The 26131-nt window shown below is 31.9% G+C and overlaps 1 protein-coding gene and 1 non-coding gene across 2 annotated transcripts; both read left to right on the top strand.

Annotated features, from left to right (window-relative positions):
• Window positions 1–1561: 1561 nt before the first annotated feature.
• LOC121213313 (small nucleolar RNA R71) lies at window positions 1562–1668 on the top strand. Its single transcript, XR_005908696.1, has one exon. It is a non-coding gene; the product is annotated as a small nucleolar RNA R71 (small nucleolar RNA).
• A 19341-nt stretch (window positions 1669–21009) lies between these two features.
• On the top strand, window positions 21010–24802 carry LOC107904397 (pectin acetylesterase 12). The gene is made up of 11 exons (XM_016830753.2): window positions 21010–21667; window positions 22063–22145; window positions 22394–22523; window positions 22605–22678; window positions 22891–22977; window positions 23129–23253; window positions 23355–23415; window positions 23820–23897; window positions 24016–24121; window positions 24203–24348; window positions 24422–24802. The coding sequence occupies exons 1-11, from the start codon at window positions 21478–21480 to the stop codon at window positions 24527–24529; spliced, it is 1188 nt and encodes a 395-aa protein (XP_016686242.1). The 5' UTR covers window positions 21010–21477; the 3' UTR covers window positions 24530–24802.
• The last annotated feature ends 1329 nt before the right edge of the window (window positions 24803–26131 follow it).

Here is a 26131-nt window from a genome sequence, read left to right as displayed (position 1 = left end):
CCACATGGTCAGTTTTGGTAGAATAATTTATACAACCACCTTCAATTTTCGATGTGTTACTTGAATTATGAGCTTGAAGGGTGATTGTTTCGTCTCCCACACGAAGTGTGAGTTCACCTGTGCCAACATCAATATTGTTCTAGCGATTGCTAAAAAGGGCCTCCCTAAAATTAAAGGAACGTTACTATCCTCTTCTATGTCTAGAACAACGAAATCAACTGATAATATAAATTTGTCAATTTTAATGAGTTCATCTTCAATAATCCCACTAGGAAATCTGATTGTTTTATCGGCTAATTGAATACTCATCCTAGTTTGTTTGAGTTTCCTAAGACCTAGTTGTTTAAACATTTTGTAAGGCATGACATTGATCTAGCCCCTAAATCAGCCAAAGTATTATTAACATCTAGGCTACCAATTAAACAGGGAATCGTAAAAATCCCTGGATCTTTTAATTTGTTGGGCAGCTTATTCTGTAGTATGGCTGAGCAAACATCATTTAGTTCCATATGCGACGCCTCATCCAACTTCCACTTATTTGTTAAAAGCTCCTTTAAGAATTTGATTGTGTTTGGCATCTGCGAAAGAGCTTCAATAAACGGTAAGTTAATATGTAACTTTTTTAATAATTTAAGGAATTTACCAAATTGTTCTTCTGTGCAGTCTTTCTTTGTCGCGTTTGGCTATGACACACGAGGTTTGTATTCTTTACTTACCGGTTTCTGGTCATTGTGGTCTACCTCACATTTACCTTTACTTACCACTGTTTCTTGCCTCGGTTCTGGTTCAGGTGCAACTAACCCTTCCTTATCTTGAATGGTAATTGCATTGATTTGCTCTATTGGGTTAGATTCAATGTTACTCGGCAAGCTACCTTGTGGTCGTTCAGATATCAATTTAGCAAGTTGACCTATCTGAGTTTTGAGCCCTTGGATCGATGCTTGTTGATTTTTATGTGTTGTTGCGGTATTCTAAAAATGAGTTTCTGACACTGAGATGAATTTTGTTAGCATCTCCTCAAGGTTCAGCTTTTTCTTTTATTGGTAGGGTGGTTGTTGGAAGCCTGGAGGTGGTGGTGGTCGCTGATTCCCTTGGCCTCCCCATGAGAAATTTGGGTGGTTCCTCCAACCTGCATTGTAAGTATTACTATAAGGATTATTTTGAGATCGAGGATTATTACCCATGTAATTTAACTACTCGTTCTCCATGTTGTGGCCATAGGGTGGGTAATCTGAATTGCTTGATCCACCTCCACTTGCTTTGCACTACATTACTAGGTGAACCTGTGAAGAGCCAAGAAAACCGTTAATTTTTCTATTTAAAAAGTTCTACCTGATTAGACAGTATGGTGATCAAATCAACGTTAAAAATGCTAGCTGTTTTCATTGGCTTTGTCCTCATAACTTGCCACTAATAATTATTCAGTGACGTCTCTTCTATAAATTCATAAGTATCCTCAAGTGTCTTATTATTGATGGTTCCACCAGTGGATGCGTCGATCATCTGTCGAGTCGAAGGATTTAGGCCATTATGAAACGTTTGAAACTGTAGCCAAAGTGGTAACCCATGGTGAGGACACCTTCTCAAAAGGTCCTTGTATCTCTCCCATGCATCGTAGAGTGTTTCTAAATCCATCTGCACAAAAGAAGAGATATCATTACGTAATTTGATTGTTTTAGCCAGCGAAAAATATTTTAATAAAAACTTTTCAGTCATTTGTTCCCAAGTAGTGATTGACCCTCGTGATAACGAGTTCAACCATAGTTTAGCCTTACTCTTCAACGAAAAGGGAAACAACCGAAGGCGAATGGTGTCATCAGAAACATCATTGATTTTAAAAGTGTCGTAAAATTCTAAGAAATTTTCCAAGTGAACGTTGGGATCCTTGTCCTGCAAACCATCAAACTGAACAAACTGTTGGATCATTTGAATGGTGTTAGGACGTTACGTTCAAAGTTATTGGCAGCAACAGCAGGCCTAACTATGCAAGATTATTGGTAGCAACAACAAACTTGTTCGAAGTGGTTGTACAATGGGAACAAATTCTCTTACATGGGCCATCGTCGGTGGTTAGATGGAAATCATAAATTTAGATTTCAGAGGACTCTATTTGACGGTACTGAAGAGTATAGAGGAGCTCCTGAGCAGATTGTTGGATCTGGAATCTTGTTTATATTAAAAGATATCAACTTTAGTTATGGGAAGATGAATCAACCACCTAACACACAAACAAAGAGAAGATCGAGGGATGAATATGATGATGAATCTGACGAAGAGGATGATCCTAATGAGGCGGACTTGTGGAAAAAAAAATGAGTATTTTTTTTGAGTTGCCTTATTGGGAGCACAACATTTTACGCCACAATCTTGATGTCATGCATATTGAGAAGAATCTCTGTGAGAACATAATTGGGACAATTTTGAATGTCGATGGAAAATCAAAAGACAATATTCAGAGTCGACTTGATTTGGTTGACATGAGAATTCAGCGTGATCTTCATCCTCAAGTACTTTCGAATGGGAAATATCGATTGTTGCCTTCTATTTTTTTCAATGTCAAAGGAAGAGAAAGAAGTGTTCTGTATGGTGTTGAAGGATATAAAGGTCCCAAATGCCTATACATCAAATATATCTCGATATGTGAGTCTTAAAGATCGAAGATTATATTCATTAAAATCACATGATTATCATCTCTTGATGCAAGATTTACTCACAGTTGCTTTACGTTGCTGTATGTTAAAAAACGTAATGTCCTATATAATTGAACTATCCAATATAATGAAAGTTATTTTTGGAAAAGTTTTGGATGTTGAAGAACTTGAGAAAGTACAGGATCGAGCGGCTTTGACTTTATGTAATTTGGAGAAGATCTTTCCACCTTCCTTCTTCACTATTATGGTGCACTTGGTAATCCATCTCCCTCACGAAGCAATATTTGGTGGACCGGTTTTTTATCGATGGATGTATCCTATAGAAAGGTGATAATTTATTTCTCAAGTATTCATTTATTCACCTCTATACATTTAGTTACAGCTTTTGATAAATATTGTATATCGTGTTTAGGTTCCTAAGCAAATTGAAGTCGTATTGTCATAATAAGCGTTATCCAGAAGGATCAATTGCTGAAAGCTACTTGGCAAAGGATTCTAGATATTTAGAAGATGTTGAAACATGATTGAATAGACCAAGCAGAAATGCTGGGCTCAATGATAATAACTTGGCCGAAACTTATTTATTCCAAAGTTATGGAAAACCAATCGGCAAAATTGAAATTGCAGAATTAGATGATATATCGTGGATACAAGCACATCGATATGTACTGTTTCACCACGATTCAATTGAACCATTACGCAAGTAAGTTCTAAAATTTCCTCAGATATTCGTCGTTATGATTTGTTTATCTTCTAACCAATTAAACTTTTTTTAACATAGTGAGTACAAACAAATTTTGAGATCTCGTGCATGCTCTCAAAGATTACAACATCAAGAGATTAATAAGTTATTCACAGAATCTTTTCATGAATGGTTAAGCCAAACGGTATGTAACTGAAGTTAATAAGTTACATATAATCGCGAAATTTAGTTAATCAAATAAGAATGTTTTTACATAATACATTTATAATTACTCAATTTACTTTCAATTAAATAGGTTTGGAGTGGGAAGGACATCAATGATGAAGTTAAATGGCTTTCCCAAGGTCCGAACAGAGTAATAAAAAGATATAGTGCATTCCTCATCAATGGATACAGATTTCATACAAAATATCGCGAGAGAATGAGAAGAACTCAAAATTGTGGAATTGTTGTTAATTCTTCAATTACAAGTTATTCTAGTGCTAGGGACAGTAATCCGGTTGAGGGTAATGTAGAGTATTACGTACTTCTTACCGACATTATTGAGTTGGATTACTATGGCAGATGGAAAGTTGTCTTATTTCGGTGTGATTGGGATGATGTTAATACTGCTCACAGAATTAAAAAAGATCAATTTGGTTTTACAATAGTTAGTTTCTCTCGCTTGATTCACACTGGACAATAATTGATGGACGAGCCATATGTATTTTCCTCTCAAGTGAAACAAGTTTTTTATTCGAAAGATCCAACTGATGAGGGTTGGTATGTTGTACTCCGGAACACCCCTAGAGACTTGTTTGACATGGGTAATGGAAGTAGAGATGACATCGTCAAAAGATCAGAAACATTACCTTTTCCAGAACAAAACTTAGATGAAAATATCCCTAATACTAGTACACAACATTAATGGGTCCGACATGATGTGGATGAAGATATTTACGAATAATGATGTAGTAAGATTTTATGATTTTTTAATTATATGTAATATTATAATTTTAATCTTGGTCATGTTATATAATTTAACTATATTTTATATGTACTATTATTGTTGTAATTTGTTGCTAAAACTTCAACTATTTTATGTGTATTGCAGGAAAAATGCGTAGAAGAAGATTACAGGATTTAAGTATTGTCCAGAATGCTCCAAATTCAGAATAAGCAAGTAGTGAACATCAGACAGTTGTTGGATCTTCAAATGTGCCAGAAACACTTGACGAGCCTAGAGAATTTCAGAGTAATGTTAAGTTCATTTTACATGTGTTCACTTTTATTATTGATTTATTTCTCAATTTTAATATAATAATAGTATATTGTTTTTCAGCTGAAAGTGGTGGGACGCGCAGAGGTCGAGGACGTACGCTGCTTAAAGATTTATACGACTTAGATCCTGTTGAGCATGTCAAAGTAAGTAGAAATAGTCATGGTCAGCCTGTTGGATCTGAAGCTCGACTTTTAATAGGCTATTTGGGCATTTTAGCACGAAATGCCAACATGTTGCCCATCAACTACGAATCATGGCATCACATGCCTGATAGCAACAAAAATCAGGCTCTCGCTAATATTAAGGTAACAAAATGTGAATGTAATTTATAGTACTTTGGTTTAAGTTTCATTTATATTTACATTCTAAACTTGTGTTTTTTTAGGAGAGATTTGCTTTAGAGGTCTCCGATGACTATATTAAGAAGGCATTGGGTAAAAAATGGAGAGACAATAAAAGCACTTTGAAAAAACAATATTTTAAGAAAGATATAAGCCTCGAGGAAAAATTGCGAAATGTCCCGCTGGGAATGCTGAGGTACCAATGGGAAGATGCGGTTAGATTCTGAAATTCAAAGAAAGGAGAGGTATTACGTACTTCCAAACTCTTATAAATTTTTCGGTATATACTGTTTACTATATACATAATAATTTCATTATGTAGGATCGTGCGCGAGTTGGAACAAGCAGTAGACAAAAACAAAAATTCACGCACACGACAGGGTCGAGAAGTTTTGCTTCTGTAGCTGAGGCCAAGGTATTATGAATTTATTAATTCTGTCAAATATTAATGACTTTCTACTATTAAATAATATTTTTACTACTATATTGTAAGAAGTCTCGTCCGGTCAAAAAGTTGGACGCCTTCAGCTTTTTGAGATTACGCATAGGAAGAAAGATGGATCTCCTATGACATCCGAAGCTGGAGAAATTATGGTATATTTATTTAATAAAATTTGATTTATTATAAATATTTATAATATTTAATTATAATGGTTTAATTCGTCGTTAGTACTTTTAAATAATGTTAAGTTATGTTGCATTCCTTTTTATTATATATTTTGTTTCTAACTTTTTGGTTGGTTTATTAGGAGAAACTAAAGGAGAAGAAGGCAAAGTATGAAGCGATTGCTTCGACTGATAGTTCTGTTAATCTTGAGAACATTGATAACAGAATTATCACTGAAGTATTGGGTCCTGAAAGATATGGCAGGGTTCGATTTCAAGGATCTGGTGTTACCCCGACCCAATATTTTGGATCCGACTCCCAGCAATACATGCCTTCCAGAAGTCAAGCTCAAGATGAAGTTCAGAGGTTAAGAGACTAGATAGCTCAGATGCAAGCGAACACGATTGACCAAATTACCGAGGTTCAAAGAAAATATGAAGAACTTCAGCAACAACTTAGAGCGGAGGCAGCAGAGAGGAAGGCAGCGACAGCAACGAGGGAGGCAGAGCAGAGCAAAAAGTATGATGAGCACGGTTGAGTAAATTACCGAGGTTCAAAGAAAATATGAAGAACTTCAGCAACAACTTAGAGCAGCGGCAGCAGCGAGGGAGGCAGCGGTAGCAGTGAGGGAGGCAGAGGCAACAGCGAAGGAGGCAGAGCAGAGTAGAAAGTACGATGAGCTCTAGATACAGCTACAGCTTCAGCATATGATGCAGATGTTTCAACAGTCGCAAAAGCCGCCATCTTAGACATTAGTTTTCTCGTTGTAAGAATGTTTTTAACATTTTCACATTTAACATTATTGTAAGAATATTTTGAGTTTTACTTTATTTATTAATATCATATATCTTTCATTAAATTTGAAATATCATTTAGATTTAATGTTTTTGGTTGTATTTTGTATGCTAAATTTGCTGTTTGGTTTATTTCATGCTATATTTGCTGTTTTTGGTTGGATTTAATGCAGGAAGGGTTGGATATTGGTGAAAAATGTGGATTTCAAATCTGCCAAAATTAGCGGCGTTTGTGAAAAAAGCGCCGTTAAAAGTCATGGCTTTTAGCGGCGGTTTTTTTGGATAAACGCCGTAAATTTTTGCGGCGTTACCTATAGCAGCGTTTTTTGCGGCGCTTGAGAAAACGTTGCAAATAGTTTTAGCGACGCTTAAAAATTCCACTAAAGGCTAAAAAAAGTGCCGCTAAAAGTCTATTTTCTTGTAGTGTCGGTTTGTCATTGACACCAAGCAAGAAAGATGCAATCTGGGTTATTGTGGATAGAATGACTAAATCGACTCATTTTGTTCCGGTTCGTACAGATTGCTCGCTTGATAAGTTAGCTGAATTGTATGTGTCTCAGATTGTGAGATTACAAGGAGTACCTATTTCTATTGTTTCGGATAGAGATCAGAGGTTTACATTAAGGTTTTGAAAGAAACTGGAAGATGCACTAGGTATGAAATTACATTTCTGCACTGCTTTCCATCTGCAAATAGATTATCAGGCCGAACGAATCATTCAGATACTTAAGGATATGTTAAGATGTTGCATTCTCGAGTTTTAAGGTACGTGGGAATGATACTTACCTCTGATTGAATTTCTGTACAATAATAGCTTTCAATCGAGTATCAAAATGGCACCTTACGAGGCTTTTTACGGTTGTAAATGTCGTACACCATTGTATTGGACTGAACTCAATGAAAATAAGTTACACGGGGTTGATTTGATTAGAGAGACTGAATAGAAATTGAAAGTGATTCGTGAAAGTTTGAAAACAGCGTCGAATCATCAGAAATCATATGCGGACTTGAAATGAAAAGATATAGAGTTTCAAATAGGGGACAAAGTCTTTTTGAAAGTTTCACCGTGGAAGAAAATACTCAGATTCGGTCGTAAAGGCAAATTGAGTCCGAGATTTATTGGACCGTATGAGATTATAGAGCGCATCGGGCAGATTGCTTATAGACTGTTGTTGCCACCTGAGTTAGAAAAGATCCATAATGAATTCCATGTTTCGATGCTTCATAGATATCGATCTGATCCCTCAATGTGATTAATCCGTCAGAGATTGAGATTAAGTCTGATATGACATATGAGGAAGAACCGATTCGTATTCTGGCTCGCAAGGTTAAAGATACGAAATAAGAAAATTTTGTTAGTGAAAGTACTACGGCATAAACATGGAGTTGAAGAGGCAACATGGGAGCCAAAGGATGCAATAAAAGAACGTTATCTGGACCTCTTCACCAGTAAGATTTTCAGGGACGAAAATCCTTAAGGGGGGAGAGTTGTAACAGCCTGATTTAGACCCTATTCAGAACGGTGGTTTCGAGACCATGAATTCGAGTTAGAAAAATATTTGAAAATTATTTCCTGTGTTTATTATGTGTGGATTTGTGTGTGTGAAAATTTCATTCGAAAATTTTATCCTTTGAGTGTCCGATTTAATAAAAATGGCTTAATCGCGTAAAATGAAAATTTGATGGTTTAATTTGTAATGGCCAAATTGTGGTTGTCTTTATAATTTGAAATGTTTATAATGCAATTTGTCTATGAGAACATGATATGGACGATTGTGGCCTTAATAAATATGGTTTAGTTATTAAAATATAAAGGTTAAATATGTAAAATGTTAAATATGGTATTATAATAAAACATATAATAAAAGATATCATGCATTCATTTTTATTACATGACCGAAACTTGAGGAAAAAATAAAAGAAATAAGCTTTAGGGTATTCAACACTTTGAAAGCTTGATTCAAGGTTAGTTTTTGTTCGGTTTTTGATAATTTTTACGTTTTTGAGATCGTTACAGTGTAATGTACAAAGCCCATGCTCGAATTTCTGATTTTGATGAATATTTTAAGTTATGCGATTGATGAATAATTGAGCTTTCTGATGTTAGTTGATGAATTATGAAAGATATGTTTTGGATTAATATGTTTTGTATTGGAATTTTTGATGATTTTGAGTAATCAGGGCTAAATTGCAAAAATAATAAATTAAGGGACTAAAATGTGAAATAAATGAAATGTATGGACTTGTATGAATATGGGTAACATTCGGCCTAAGCATGATGTATGCAAAATTTGCATGTTTTGTGTTTTGTGCAATTTAGACTAAATTGTAAAAAGTGTAAAATGTTAGGGGTAAAATGGTAATTTTCCCATTTTTGTGTTTTTGGACTAAATTGAATGAAATTATGTTTGAATGAGTTTAATTTGAATATGTTTAGATCAAGAACTAAAGAAATCAGATTTGGATCGGGGGGAAACCAAAGTTGTTGATTAGTCGTCCCATTCCAATGATCGTTGTCCAAGGTAAGTTTATAAGCAAATAGATATCATTTATTTGATTAAATACGAACTTTGCATGCTGATATGAATAATGTGATAGTATATATGTGGAAGTCGAACATGTATAAGTTTAAAAGGTATGTGTACGAGTTTGATTCGACCGAGTTACGACGTCCGAAAGCCTCATACTAACCTTAGGAATAACTAGGATACATATGTCATGACATAGGATCTTCGATATGCGTTCTCGTGTAAGACCATGTCTGGGACGTTGACATCGATATATGTGATTATGTGTAAGACCATGTCTGGGACATCGGCATCGTATTTGATTCGTGTAAGACCCTGTCTGGGACAGTGGCATCGATATGTGATTGCATGTAAGACCACCTCTGGGACGTTGGCATTGTACGATATGTGTGATTATCCGAGTATCCTATTCAATTCTGAATGGTTCAACGGGCAATGATAAGTTGTGATCGAATGTGTAAATCAAGCTAAAGTGATCAGGTATGTGATAGTTGATTACTTATTTGAAAATAAGGTAAGTTGGTTATTTGATATGTGATGCAAATTATACATGATGCTAATGTAAATATATGTGTAATTGTGAAGTATATTTGGCCACATGTTATGTATAAGTATGTGATATTAAAGTTTGATACATGAGTATATGCATATAAGTGTATAAATATACGGTTATATATATTGATAATATGGCTTTGAAAGTGTATGATAGTTTGATAATAGATATATGTATATTCGGCAAAAGATAAAGTTCATCTATGAAATTATATGTTGTATATGAAACTTTAAGAGATTAAATGCGATTATGTTCTTATAAATTGGTTTGGTTAAATTAAGTTGATATTAACCTTGAGTTATTTATTTTCTTATGACTTACTAAGCTATGATAGTGTAACACCCCCTAACCCCGAACCGTCGCCGGAACAAAGTTACGAGGCATTACCAGTCGTATCAGACAACTTATGAATAATTCACAAATAAAATAACATTCATAGCATAATTTAATTACTAAATCCCCATATTGAACTATTCAAATCTAAATCATACATTTAAGTGAAACGGGACTCGTTTAAGTACTCCAACTTTTTTTATTTTTTATTTTTATTTTATTTTTATTTTTTTATAAATTTCGACAGCATTTCTGCTTATTTTTACATAAAACCCCCTGCAATTAAACCATATTCATTTCAAATATAACCAATTCAACCAATTTATTTCACACATTTATTTTCTATCCTAAATACTTTCTAATCAACTTAATTAATATAATATCAATTTAAAATTATCATCGTACTAATTAAATTGAAATGGATAAACTTTTTCATTATAATTTTTAGACTTGCGATACTAATATTTTAAACCATTTATATTCAAAACATAATAACATTTATACACATCCTATGTACATGCCACATTACCAAAAGAAAATATACATCACCAAAAGTTTGCTGAAGTCGGGTCTGGCTTTGGATGCTGGTTCAGTACTTGACTTCTACAACCTACGCACGGAAACAACCGTACACTGAGTACGCATATACTCAGTGGTATCACTATATTTCAGTTTATAATTAAATACATTAAATCACACACATACTTTTACGTTACAATGATCATCACTTAGTGAACAATTAAATCTTTTTATTTTATCATTCGATTATATATATATCATTCTTATTCCTTTATTTCAATTCTCAACTTTCACATATGCCATATCATTCAAATTTAGTTTTATCAGTAGATTTATTCCATTTTCCCCTATTAACTTGACTCGAACTCGGCAGATACACGGATTCCAACCAACACACCAGTACGGCACAATGTGCCTTAACGGTACACAGTACCTAATCAGTAATCAGTAACGGTATCAGTAGCAGTAACAGTACAGTATTCAACACACAAAGTGCTGAATCTGTAACAGTAATGGTAACAATATTCGACACACAAAGTGTCAAATCGATAACAGTAACGGTAACAGTAACAGTAGTCGACACATAAGTGCTTGATCAGTAAGTCGACAAAAACCCGTACTCTTTCATATCCTATGGCATGCCAACTATATCCGACTAGCCCGACTAGTTAATAGGGTATTTAAATCATTTTTAGTACAATTTCCATTTCGATTCAATATTAATTATAATTTATTATTTTGATCAATTTTCACAGTAATACAGTAATTTACTTCATTAGAAATTTTACAGTTCAATGCAATATACGTAACATTATTCAGTAATTTCACAGTTCAATTCAGTATTCAAAACAATATTCAGTATCCCATAATTCAATTCAGTATCAATCTAAATTTTAATATCCAATCACAAATTTTATCAGTTCATTAAATACTTACCTTAAAATACTTACCACACATTCATATTAAATTAAACACATATTAATTATAAAGCTTGAGTTATAGTGATACAAACCAGAATTTTTTTTCTTCGGATTTAATCCTCGACGATCTTTCCTTTTCCTTTTTGGGTCGATGCTTCAGGCTCGATACTAGCTACGAACAATTAAAATAATTTCACAATTATTAGCATAACACAATTTAAATGCTGAAATTTTTATCTAACTTTTACTTTAATTTTAATTTAATCCCAGCTAAACCTATATATTTTTCTTTCTCAATTCATACCTCTTTGCTACTCAATTTCTTGTCAAACCCACATCTAACTATTTAAATTTTATCATATTTTCATAATTTCGAATTGATTTCAATTTAATCCCTAAAACTCAAAACTTATAGCTTAATTTACAATTCAATCCTTTATTCAATTCCAATTAAAATTTCTATCAAATAGACCCCCAATTCTATCATATGTTCAACATAACTCATGTTTAGAAATCTACTATCTTTCAAAATTTCAATATAAATCATGACATATTTTGTCCTAGGACTCCAAAAACTTAAAAATTACAAGAAAAGGATTAAATTGACTTACCAATTTAATTTTGAACCTTGAAACCTAAATTTTCCTTTTTCTTCTTTCTCCCCTATTTCTTCTCTGTTTTCATTTTCATTTCTGTTTCTTTTTAACTCATTTGTTTTCTTTTATAATATAATATAATAATATAATATACTTAATTATTAAACAAATATATATATATTAATTAATAAAATCTTTGATATTTTTCCACGTTAAACCACCTTAGCTATAGGAAATGGTTTAATTTCCTCTTTAGTCCTTCTAGTTTTTCTTTAATCTATAATTAAACTTTTACCCTTATTCAATTTAATCCTTTTTATTAATTACTCTAAATTAAGCTAAATTTACTTAATTAAAACCTAATTAGACACACTACTAGGCTCATAAATATTTTTAATAATTATTTTCGAACTTATTTCACTAAGACGGAGGCCCGATAACACACTTTTCCGGTGCCCACGGATTTTGGGTCGTTACAGATAGCTTACTCTATGTGTATGTTTGTCTCTGTTTTATAGATTTTAGAGACTAGTTACGAGCTCAGGGATCGTCAGTAAAGTTTATCACACTATCGACTGTTTTCAGTGCTTTATAAGTTGAATTTCAAACCTATGGCATGTATAGGCTAGATTATATTTGGATATGTTGGATTTTGGTATGTGTATATATATAAGCCATGCAAAAATGGCTTGTTTATTTTGTTAAGTTCAGTTTCAATATTTGATAAAATTATAGTTATGTTTTATAGTGGTTTGGTGATTCGGCTATGGCTTATACATAGATAAATATATGTGAACTTTGTTAATACGCTTTTTTAAGGTGTTATTATGTGATTTGGGTATTAAATTATATTAATTTATGGCATATAGGTGAAATTGTGGTTGTATATATGGTTGATTAATATGCTTAATGAATAGTTGTAGCTTGATCATATTCAAAGGTAATATGTATTTTAATGATATATGATACGCGTGAGATATGCTTGATATCATAGATGATGTATTCGGCAATTGAGATTGAAAATGGGTTATTATGTGAAATGTGGAAATTGTTTATTAATTTGTCATAGATATGTGATTAACTGAGTAGGTAAACTTGCAAAATGAATTATCGATTATGGAACGGTCATTTAAGTTGAATAAATGGTACAATATGATTTGAATATAAATTTTGGCTATATATATATATATATGCGCATTACCGAATTTGTATGTAATGAATTGGTCTTGTGTATGACTTTAATACTTTAAGATATTAGACAACCATTTGCAATGTTTATATATATATACATATTTGTTATGTATATGATGTGAAATGCAAATTACGATAAACATATTGGTTTGGTTATATGAAATGTTATATACGTGTATAGTAATAGAGTATAATGGAAGTAGACATTAAATAAAGCATAAGTATTTAGTATGTTTAATATTCGACTAAAGCTTTAGAAAATTGACCATATGAATAGTAACTTATGTTTTTAATAAACAAGATGGTTTGATGCAATTTTAGTAAGTGGCTTTGTTTTTGTGCTTTAATTATTAAGTAAATGTTATATGACATTTTGTGTGTATTAATGGAATATCAAATACGTAAGCTTGGTTTAGTCAAAACTTATAATAAGGTTGCATGTATATTTGGTCTTGAATAATGAGTAATGAGTTGTTTTAATTCATGTGCTTACATTTGGCTAGTTGATAACAATTTATGGTTGAATGTTTATTGATTTTCGTGTAACATGTAATATTTTTGTTTGGTTTAGTATATGTTCATATGTGATGATATTAAAATGATTAATTCCTATATGTATCCATGAATGTCCTGAAGTTATGTCTCGTTCGATAATACCTGGTAACCCCATTCCGGCGACGGATAAAGGTTAAGGGTGTTACAGATGAAATAGTCATAATGGTACATATTAGTTAGATGAAATGAAATGATATATGTTTGCATGTTTTGAAGTATGCGCATATAATTTGTAAAATAATAAGTTATCTTATACTTAGATTATTCGAATGCCATAAATGATAAGTATACTTATATGATTCGAATGGTGGAGTTTTAAAGCATGTGAATTATGACTATTCTGAAATGTGCTTTGGTCAGTAATGTCACATAACCCTATTCCGGCGACAGATGCGGGTTAGAGTACAATCAAGCTGTGTTACAAGGCCATGTAACATTATTTCGAATACACATACGGTCTGGCACATAGTCTGCGGCACGGCATGTGACCTTATTTTGAATACTCACACGAGCTGGGAAACGGTCGTGTGACCTATATTTCAAATTGTACATAGTTTGGCCATACAACCATGTTTCTGAGCCACACGATCTAGGCTCTATCACATGGTTTGGCCACACAATCATGTGACCCCTATTTCCAAAATTTTCAAGTTTTTCCATATTTTTCTGTTTTGATTCAAATTAGCTCATGATTGTTCCCAAACTATTTTTAGGGTCCCGTAAGCTCGTTTTAAGGCCCGTAAATGTGATTATGCTATGAATGAAATGTAGATTCGAATGTTGTTATTTAAATTAATAAATGAATGGTTTAATGATGTAAATTGTTTTGATATGTGTTGTAATACTCCGTAAACCTAATCCGACAATAGAGACGGGTTAGTGGTGTTACAGATTGATAATAAACTGAATAATGAATACCCTATTAACTATTCGAGCAATGTCAAATATAGTTGGCTTGTCATGGGATAGGAAGAGTTGAGGATTACTTCGATTACGGGACGATGAGGCACTGAGTGCCAATTTGCTTCAGTTATACCAATGAAACACTGGGTGTCAAACTTATTGATAGCGTTGGGTGCAACTATTTGTTTCGAATTTATCTAATGAGGCACTAGGTGCCAAAGTGGTGTGTTGGTTGGATTCGTGTATTCGACCGAGTCCTAATCGTGTTAATAGGGAAATAAATGGTAAAAATGAGACATTTGATATTAAAATGGAAAATGATGAGAAATGGAAATGGAATATGAAATGGTGGATTGAGTTGTGAATATTGATTGATTATGATAAATGAATGCATGAATTTTGGAAATTGAGATGGAATGTGCCATTATATGAATTGAGTTATCAAATGACATATGAAATGTAATTAACATGTATTAATAATGGTCAAAGGTGTTGGTTGTGATCAAAGAATATGCAAATTGACATTATTGACTTGTTATATCGCATAACATCATTTATTTTAATTTTTTGCATCTTAATGACTTATGTTATGCTTTAATGTTTGGATTATAGAAATGCCACTGAGTTATACTCAGCGTACAATTTGTTTTCTGTGCACAGGTTAGGTACTTTACGATTCGATCGTCAACTCAACATCTAGCGACAATCTCGAACTCAAGAGTTGGTGATGAATTCATTTTGGTTTCGGCATGTACCTAGGATGTCGTATGGTTATATAAATTTTATTTGGATTGTGTTGACATTTTGAGAAATCTTATGTACATATGTATGTGTGTGATGGCATTGAACATGATACTGGTATTTTGTTGAGTAGTTGGTTTGTATGGTTGATAGCTATTTAAAAGTGATTCATATGCATATGTTTTGCTTGAGATGATTTCGTAGCTTTAGTGCATAAGATATAAAGTTGAATTGTAGACAATTTGAGATTGTTTTGAATGGTTAGTTTGGTGTTAAATTGAGTTATAGTTTAAGGTGCCTTGGAAGGCATATTAGAATGATATGCAAATAATGTTTAGTTGATTTTGGATTATTGATTGAGGTGTCAATTGTGGCATATTGATTAGACACTTAGGATGGTTGTTGTAAGTAATGCTTTGGCATGTTTTTGATGCTTTTTAGAGTTGATTGAGATATGGTATATTTGGTTGCTTGTGGTATAAGTGAGTTAGGGTTATAAAGCTTGCATTGAAATTTATTTCCAGGTACACGCAGCTTGGTACACGGCCATGTGCCTTATAAGGCATATGACATGGTTGTGTGGCCTGTAGGTTTTGGTTAATTTTTGGTGCACACGAGCACATTCTATTACATTGCTTAACGACACGACTGTGTGACATATTTTTGAATATTTATACTTTTGACCCACACGGCCTTGGTGAATGTACACAGTTGTTCACACGGCCATGTGACTCCAACCCCACACAACATCAATTTGTTGCATGGCTTGCCTACACGACCGTATGACCCCAAGTGTACACGGTTGTTCGCACTATTGTGTGACTCCAACCCCACACGAGATCAATCTGTTGCACATCTTGCTTACACGACTATGTGTCTCATCCCACACAACCTTAGAATTTTCACATGGTCAGGGGACATGACTGTGTGACCCCTGTTTATAGGTTTTTTCCTAACTTTTTGTTTTTGGTTCAAAATGATCCTTGTTTGCTACCGGTTGGTTTTAAGCTTTTGTAAGCTCAATATTAACTCGAAATTGATTGCACTACTTGTTAAACTTGATTAAATATATACGATATGTTGATAATTAATTGAGATTTCAAACTATAATTTTCATGTAATTATTTGGTAATTGTTTTTAACATCCTATTACTCGGGTTCGACGACCGAATCGGGTAAGGGGTGTTACACGAATATTACCCCTTTACAGCTTGTTGAGATGGATTTGTGGGAGCTTGTCCCAATTGGTTCTAGTTGGTACCACTACTATCTTAGCTTTGTAAATGCTTATTCTCATTATACCTGTATTTATCCTCTTGCTTGTTACTTTGATGCTTGTTTCATAGTTTTGACCTTTCATTAGTTTGTTAAAAGATAGTTTAGGTCATCCACTCAAGGAGATCCAATCTAATTACAGAGGTGAGCTTCAAGAGTTAACTTTTTATTTTACTGAGCATAGCATCCGCATCGAATTTTATGTCCCCATATACATTAATAAAAAGGTATAATTTTTTTACGTCAAGAATGAACTTAGTCAAATGGTTGTCTAGATACATTTGAATCTAGATGCATATTTGTCCAGATTCATTTTAAATGTATTTTTTAGTAAGCTTATATATTTTAATTTTTTATAAAATACTAGTTTTTAGGTTATTATTATTTTAAAAATATATAAAATATAAATTTATAAATTTATAAAAATATAAAAGTATATACAATTAAAATTATATAAAAAGCTTATAGTATTTTGAAAAATTTGTAAAAAAATTGTAATATATAATATATAAAATATGAATTTATAAAAAAATATAAAAGAACTATAAATTTATAAACTTATAAAAAAGTATAAATATATAAAAGAACTAAAAAGCATGTCTACAATAAATCTGGACAAGATATTGTCTAGATGCATTTAAATTTGGACAACCTTTTGTCTAGGTTCATTCTTGATGTATTTTTTTTATTTTCTAGTAATCTACATGTTTTTATTTTATTTTTTTGAAAATTTTACATATTTTTTATTTCAAAATAGTAATAATATAAATAATATGATATTTTATAAAAAAATAAAAAAATATATAAGTTCATAAAAAATAAATCTAGAATGAATCTAGAAAATCATTTGTCCAAATTTATTCTTGATATAAAAAAATTATATTTTTTATCAATTGATATTATTTTTAAAATTTGTTACTTTTTAAATTTATGTCTATTACGTGACATACTAAGAGAGTACCATTTCTAAATAAAGTAAAAAAAAAAACAACAAATTTAAGAAGCAAACTATTTAACCATTTCTAAAAACCGAATTGTGATGATAAAGTAACAAAAATAAAAATAAGAAGCAAACTATTTTTTTAAGAGGAGAGGGGGGGCGGGGGTTGAGTTTTTTTATTGTTGCGATGGCTGATGGCGCGAATCATTAATTATAGACTAAAGGGGATTTGGGATAACGGATTGGGATGTGAAATCTCAACCTCTAAAGTTGCATGCACATCACAAGGTAAACTGCACTATCACGCTTCATCTATTTAGTTGCCTCCCTAACTTGCACAGCATCAAAACTTTTGGAAAGGAAATCTGAACAAAATTCAAATAAAATAATACTCCCATCGATTATTCTGCCCTTTATTTATTTCGATTCTTTTTAGTAATGTTGAATGCTTGTGTAGATATATAGAACATACTGCCACTTCTATTAATTAGCTCAAAATCGGTTGTTTTTTGTTGCGAAACTCGTCTTTGTCTTGCGGATGAAGAGACAAAATAGACATGAGAAAAGAGATCCGCCAAGTAAATAAGAACATACACAATGATGGAGGTGGAGCATGATTTAGGATTAAGGGTATAATCGAATCGAGTCTGAATATTGTTAAGTTTAAACTCGAGTTTGACCCGAAATTTACAGCTCGTTATTTAATTTAAGCTCAATTAAATATTTATTTTTAAACTTGAACTCAGCTTGATATATAATTGAAATATTTGAGTTCGAGTTCGAGTTATTAAAAGTAATAACATAATTTAATAATATAAAAATATAAAAAAATTTGATAAAACTTACAAATTATTCAAATCAAATGTTACTAAATTAAAATTCGACTCAATCAATAACTTAAACAAATCAAACTTAAACTCAAATCAATAATTACCGAAATCACTTAAACAAGTACTAATGTATGAGATAATGCTGAAACACTTCAACTACTGTTATGCTTAAATAGTGTGCCCTGCCTTGGTATGCTAACATCAATTAATACCTAAATTATATTCTCCACGTACTAACATAATTAACCAAGCAGGTTCAGTGCAGGCACCGATAGCCATAATCATAAAGCAGAGCGGATTGAAGAAAACCCATAAAATTTAATATGATCCTAAAAAACAAAAGCAACTCTGAATTATCGCTGTCTGCGACTGTGACTCTGTATCCAAATCTAGTGCTATGTTGTCACCAACCACAACTCCCTAATCTACCCTTCTTAAATTATACTCATTTTCTCATATTAATATCTTCATTATATTTTTCTTTTATGTATTTTACGTCGTATTTAAATGTGGATTATAAAATATACTTGCGTTGAATTCATTATTCCATATTTGTATTTGTGTCCAGGTAATATAAAGGATTAGTGTTGTAATTTTTACAACTTACATTATATTTTCAATATATTAGCTGCTGTTTAATTTTACATAATGATAAATTTAATTTTTTTATCAATCTAATTTTTATTTTTTAGTTAAATTTAACTCTTGATTTTTTTAAAGTATCAAATTCTTTTCTTTAATGAAAATACTAATTAATTTTTAATGAAATTAATGTGGTAATCTTTATAGTAGTCCATGTACACTTCATATTGATATAACACTTTTGTCTTTTGTTACTCCAACAAATAATTTAAATTTTATAAAATTAAAAAATAAATTAAAATGAAATACATGTGGGTGGATTGTTACATGTGCTCCTATATTTAAAATTTTAACATTTTTGTCAATATTTTTTTTAAAAAATTAATTCTCCTTTTTTTTTTAAGATTAATGGTCAAAGTTGACTTTTGTTAAAAGACTAAGAACCAAATTTAATATAAAAATAATAATCTCTAAGTTAAAAAAAATTTAAAACTTTTTTTATTAAAATTGAGATTATTCCTTTAATTTTTTAGGTTAAAAAAGGATTGAGGTGGAGTATATAGTTACATAAAATCATTAATAAAGAGAATTCTTAAATTCTTTTGTTCTAAGGCAGCATTAAAACATTTGATATCCGTAGTGCTTACCTTCTTTAAAAGTAAGTTATCCAAGCAATTAAGCCATAGTTTTCCCACAAAAGGCAACTGCTTTTGCTTTTTGGGAACAACCTCCATCCCCCCCCCCTTTTTTTCTTTTTTTTAAGCATTTTATTTTTTTCGCTTATTTAAATTTTTTATATATTTTTATAACTTAAATAATTTTTACAAATTTTTAATAATTTTATTAATTTTTAAATAAATTTACAATAATTATTAAATATTTTTTAATAAAAATATTAATTATTAATTATTTTTAAATAAAAATATTATTTTTAAATAATTTTCACATTTTTAAATAATGTTTACCATTTTTAATATTTTTTATTAACTTTTTATTAACTCAAATAATCAAACCGAAATTGTCAAGAGAGGGATGAGTTGAATTTTAAAATTTTTATGAATGCTAAAGAGAAATGATAAAAAAATGAATACAAGAATTTAGGGTGGCTCGGCCTCAATAGCCTACTCAACTACCTTAACTTTTGCACCGCTAAAGATTTTTTCAAATTCACTTTTAAGGATAATGTTCAACCTCACAAACTCCCTTAAGATTTCTATCTTAAATATTAAGACACAACCCCTTTCAAAGAAAATAACAAAGAAGCAAATAAAAAAAATAATCCTTACAAGATTAAGATGTTTGCCAATTAGACACAAATATAAGGAAAACATTTGAGCTTATAGAAAATGCAATGAATGCACACAAGTGTTCACAAGAATAAGATAACGAATTGAAGTACAAAGTGATTGATAGTGTATTTTTGATGTATTTCAAAGCACTTGATCAATTGTAATCTCACTTGTTATGGTATAACCTTTAGAAGCTAGTTTTTATACCTTCTAATTGACTTCCAACCGTCGTGATTGTTGATGAATTGAATAGAGCCGTTGCGATAAAAATATCATATTATTAAATTACCTGCAATAAAAAAATATCGATATTTTTTCTATGAGTATCGATACTAGTAGCATTTAATTTCTAATTCAGTGACTGCTAAAGTTAGTTTACAATGATACCAAAGATAATTTTTTTAATAGGTATCGATAGTTTTTATCGTTATTTGCAAAAGTGGTATCCATAAAAAAGATGATATCGATAAAATTTAATAGATATCAATATATTTAGAAAAATATCAATACTTATTACTTTTGTTCCATTTTTTATTCAAATCAATGAACAATTTTAGTATTGATAAAAATCATATGAGTATAGATATTTTTTTTGGAAAATATCGATACTTTTTGCATAAATTAGTTTTTCAATTGATTTAAAAATAGTTCAATTAAGTTCAAAAGATTATCCAAAATATTCCAAGTGTTGAAAACAATTTATAAGATGTTTGAAAATCTTGAAATAATTTTTATATTTTGAAGTTTATAAATTTTTAATCAAAAATATTTTTATTTGTTATATTAAAATATTTTATCAAATATTTCATTCATTTAAATTTTTTATAATTTTAAATATTTTTAATAAAATTACAAATTTTTTCGTGTTTTAAAGCAAAAACTTTGCCCGGTCAACTTGAAGAATATCAAGGAACAGGGTTAACGACCGGTGAATGGCGAATCAACGGCCGGTCTACTTCTTCACTTATATAATCAACTCTACTCCACTTAGAGTCTACAAATAGTCAAATACTTGTCCATTCCATTTGGCATTTCCAATTTTTCATACATGCTCCTCCCCCAGCCTCGGTATTATAAACTCCAGAACCCCCTGCAAATACCCTCTTCTTTGCATTTTGCGTCTCTTCAATTCCCAAATCTACTCACCACCTTCATTACCTCCTCCATTTAAAAGGATCAACATTTCCTAATAGTATCTGCTCACTATGCAAGCCGTTAATTACGTACTAAAATTGACCTCCTCTACTGTCTGTCTTACATAAAACTTGACATAGGCAGCTGCAACCTGCAAGATTCAAGCTTTTGCTTTTCTTTTTTTTTTCTTTCTGAATTTATCTCTCGAGATCTTGAGAGCAGAGGAAAACAATGATGAAGCTCTCTTGGGTTTGGATTGTTATAGCAATTGCTTTTCTTCAACTAGTTACTGGATTCTTAGATTTTAATGAAACAGAGCTATCTCTTATTGAGGCTTACGACTATGGAGTCTCCAAACTCAATTACAATCCTCTCATGGTTGGACTGACTCTTATTGCAAGTGCTAGCGCTAAAGGAGCAGGTACATTGCCATATATCTCGTTCCTTTCCCACTTTTATTTCTGCTCATTCTTTACATTTTACTTCACTGTTCAGATTGCTAGATTTAGATTCTTTTTTAAAAAAAAAAATTGGGTTTCATGAAAATGACACTAATATAAGTATCATCATGCCTTTATGTATCAGCTTTCGGTCATTCTGTTAATTGAAGTTTGCTTCTGCTTCATTTCCTTCACATCAATTTCTTTTTCCTGTATATTTGTTGTAGCTTCAATTCTACTTTACCAAAATGTTTAAAAAAAAAAAACTCTTTCTGAAAATTAATAAGATAGAACACCTTCAGCTTCATACATAATCTTTTACTGGGAACAAATGAAACTGTCATAAGTTACCTGCTTATGTCTTTCGATCATGCAGTCTGCCTGGATGGAACATTGCCTGGTTATCATTGGCATCGTGGATACGGATCAGGCGCAAACAACTGGCTCATTCACTTGGAGGTCTGTCGTTTGTGAGAAATAATGGACACATAGAAGCTCATATTCCAACTTAGCTATTCTAGGATATTATTAAAAAATCCGAGGTCTTGAGCTATAAATGACTGATAAATTCTGAAAAAGTTGTATGTTCCTCTAAAATGATCCTCTTTTTCATTATTATATGCATCTAGGTCCAGTTGATCCTTTAAGATAAAAAGTCTGGACTCTGGATGCATGCTGACTTCAGTTTGCCAATTATGTTGTGGCAGGGAGGTGGATGGTGCAATAACGTTAGAACTTGTGTCTACCGCAAAAAAACACGACGAGGATCATCTACGTACATGGAAAAGCAGATACCCTTTACTGGAATATTGAGTGATAAGGCTGACCAAAATCCTGGTCTCCTCCTAAGCTTTATTCCATAAATAAAATTACCATTCTTGTTCAAACATCTTATCTAATTTCACATTAATATTGCAGACTTTTTCAATTGGAACAGAGTAAAGGTTCGTTATTGTGATGGTGCCTCTTTTACTGGGGACACAAAAAATAAGGTACAAACCAATTTCTTTCATTTGCTTTCACCCATCTAATACCAACTTTGATTGCTTCACTTGTGGATGATAGTTATTGTTTCCAAGTGATTCAAATATTTGACTATTTTCTATTGTAGATTTTTATAAATGCTTCTCTGTAAGGTTATCTTCAAATTTGTTCTTCTTTAAGTGCAAGCCATATGTTAAAAACTAGACTATTCTGTGTTTAGGCTGCAAAGCTGCAATTTAGGGGTCAACGTATATGGTTAGCTGCAACGGAAGATTTAATGTCAAGAGGAATGCGCAACGCAAAGCAGGTTCTTATTTATCTTAGATTACAACATGTTTCTCAAAAAGATCCACCTATTTCTATATTTTGATAGTTGGAGGTAGAGTATGACAAGAATTAGGCAGTGCGTTGCCAGATTATCATATTTCCTTTTTAGTAACAAGGAACAAATAATTCAGGCTCTTCTTTCGGGGTGTTCTGCTGGGGGTCTGGCATCAATTTTACACTGTGATGAATTTAGGAACATGTTTCCGAGAACTAGTAAAGTGAAGTGTCTGAGTGATGCTGGTCTATTCCTTGATGCGTATGTATCATTATCCTTTAGGGTCTTGTTTTAAGCCCCAGCAAGACATAGATTGTTATTTAGTTCTTAATATATTTTCGCTATATCCTCTTTGACTGTAGGGTTGATGTCTCTGGTGGTCGCACACTTAGGAGTTTATACAACGGAGTGGTGGGCTTGCAGGTTTGATATTGATATTCGTGTTTTACACATATGCGGATAGATATTGCCTAGTTGGTGTTATTAAATTTTTATATATATCCCCTTCCATTATTTCCCTATTGATGCCAAAAGATTTGATGAAAAACACATCTGGACGCATGATAAATAAAAAATATGTATGATTTAAGAAAGGAAAAAGTTATCAATTTTTATGGCTTTACAGAATTTTGATTATTAAATGCTTGAATCTTCTTGTTCATCACACGGTGTGCAACATAACCTGCCACGCATATGCACCATCCACCGTGATCCAACTTCAGTATATCTCTTCTTTTCATTTTTTTCTGACCAATATAATTTGAGTAATTAAGTCAAATATATTCTCTCGCTCGATCAGTCACTTGACCGAAGCTTGCTTCTTTCAGTGCTTCTTTCCTCAAAACCTAATCAGCAACATCCGAACTCCACTGTTTATTCTCAATGCAGCATATGATTCATGGCAGGTAATATCCTCGTCTGTAAACTAGGATATGACCATAAGGCATACTGCTATGTGCTTTATTTGAAATCTGCAAGGCTTGATTAACAAAATAGATGAATAAATTTGCTCCTTGATATCAGATTCAATCCAGCATAGCTCCACCATCGGCTGATCCACATGGTTATTGGCATGAGTGCAGATTGAACCATGCAAAATGTTCTGCATCACAGATGAGGTTTTTACAAGGTGATTTTCTGTGTAAAATTGCTTGAGCTTGATAGACAAATGTTTTTCCAGCTAAAACAAATATATGTTTCTGTGAATCAGGCTTCCGAATTGAGATGCTTAATGTTATCAAAGGGTTCTCACAGTCTAGAGAGAACGGATTGTTTATAAATTCGTGTTTTGCTCACTGCCAAACAGAAAGACAAGACACATGGTTTGCTGCTAATTCCCCTGAAATTAGAAACAAGGTATGTGTATTTCATATCAGATTTCATTATGTGATGAGTTTATAATGGTAATGGATAATGGATAATATGGCAGGCAATTGCAATAGCCGTTGGAGATTGGTATTTTGACAGAGCAGGCGTGAAGGTCATTGATTGTCCGTACCCATGTGACAAGAGTTGCCACAATCTGGTTTTCAAATGAGACAAGTACATGTATTATTATTTAAACATATTATTTGAAGCACCCTGCAATTCAAGGAAATGGGGAATGCTAAGTCAATAATTAGAGGACGGTTGGTGAAAAATGCAATTTGCGATTCAATTTTATTACAAAACCTTGGTTTGATGAATGTGTCCAATCGAATGCAGACAAAGTTTCAGAATGGCTGTCATATCTGAGAAATGTATTAATGACATGGCATGTCTATTACTTGTTGATAAAAACAGAGTAAGCCTATCATATTCCTAAGATAAATATCTGTTCATATTTCCAAGCTTGATATTTGAATGACGGTAGATTTCTTGGGTAACAAATGATCAATAACTACTAACAAAACTATACTAATATAATACTTCCTCAGTCCCATTTCACATTTTTACCATTAAAAATAAAATGTGGCAAATTTAGTCGGGAGGAAGGAGTATATGATTGATAGCATAGGAATCAATTGTTGATTCTATATCATATTTTTTTTATATACCAACATAATTTTTTAAGTTACATATTTTTAAATAAAACTTACTATTACTTTTGTACCTATGTGCTTTTAAATATTTGTAACATCTCAAAATAGGGCCTAAACGGAATAGTGGTTGCGAAATCACGAATCCGAGATAGAAAAGTTTATTCCGATTAATTTTTATAATTTACCGAGTGATTAGATGCATGTGTTAGATTATCGATGGAAAATTTTATAGATAGCATGCTTAATTTGCCTACTAGGGCTTAATTGCAAAAGTTGATAAATATGAGTTTTAGATGCTAAAGGATTAAATTGAAGAGTATAACTAAAGTAGAGATCCTTAAATGGAATTAGACCATTAGGTTTTCATGGACAAAAATGGACATACATAGATAAAAATAACTAAAGTTTTAATGAAGGGTATTTTAGTCATTTGGTAATTAAAAGATTAAAAAAGGGAAAAATATGGCAAAATGTGCCCATCTTCTTCACTAGGCCGAAATTTCAAGGGTTCTTCATAGCTAGGGTTTTGTCAAGCTTCCAAGCTTCATAGTAAGTGACTCCAAGCCCTGTTTTTAATGTTCTTTACGTTTTTGAAGTCCCCGGTAACTTGATTTAGCTTATTCTAGCAATAATTTAACCTAGGGTTCATATTTGGAAAAATACCCATGGGTGAAATGTGTTTATTTTGATGTTTTATGGTAGAATATAAAACTTGAAATTATGTTAAACGACTTGAGCTAAGCGATTTTAAGCGAAAACGAGTAAAACAACACAATCGGTAAAAATACCTAATGGTCATAAGTACATGTTAGAGTGGGAATTTGATATTGTCGTAGGTAAATAAATGATCAGCATGTCATAAAACATAAGAATTAGGGATAAAGTTTCATTTTCGAGCCTTGGGGAAAAAGTGTAAATATGCAAAAATTTAGGGGCAAAATCATAATTTTCCAAAGTTAGAATTAAGGACTGTTTTGATAAATGTGAATATTAAATAAGTTAAATTTGCTATTATAGATCAAGAAGAACGAAATTCGGGGTTAGACCGATGAAAGAAAAAGGTTGAGGACTAAATCAAAATATTTGATCTTATTTTGTATCGAGGTAAGTTTGAGGCA

Source organism: Gossypium hirsutum, chromosome A13 (assembly GCF_007990345.1).
Source record: "Gossypium hirsutum isolate 1008001.06 chromosome A13, Gossypium_hirsutum_v2.1, whole genome shotgun sequence".
Classification (NCBI taxonomy): Eukaryota; Viridiplantae; Streptophyta; class Magnoliopsida; order Malvales; family Malvaceae; genus Gossypium; species Gossypium hirsutum.
Note: the sequence above shows the minus strand (reverse complement) of the source record. Positions and strands in the feature narration are given on the sequence as shown.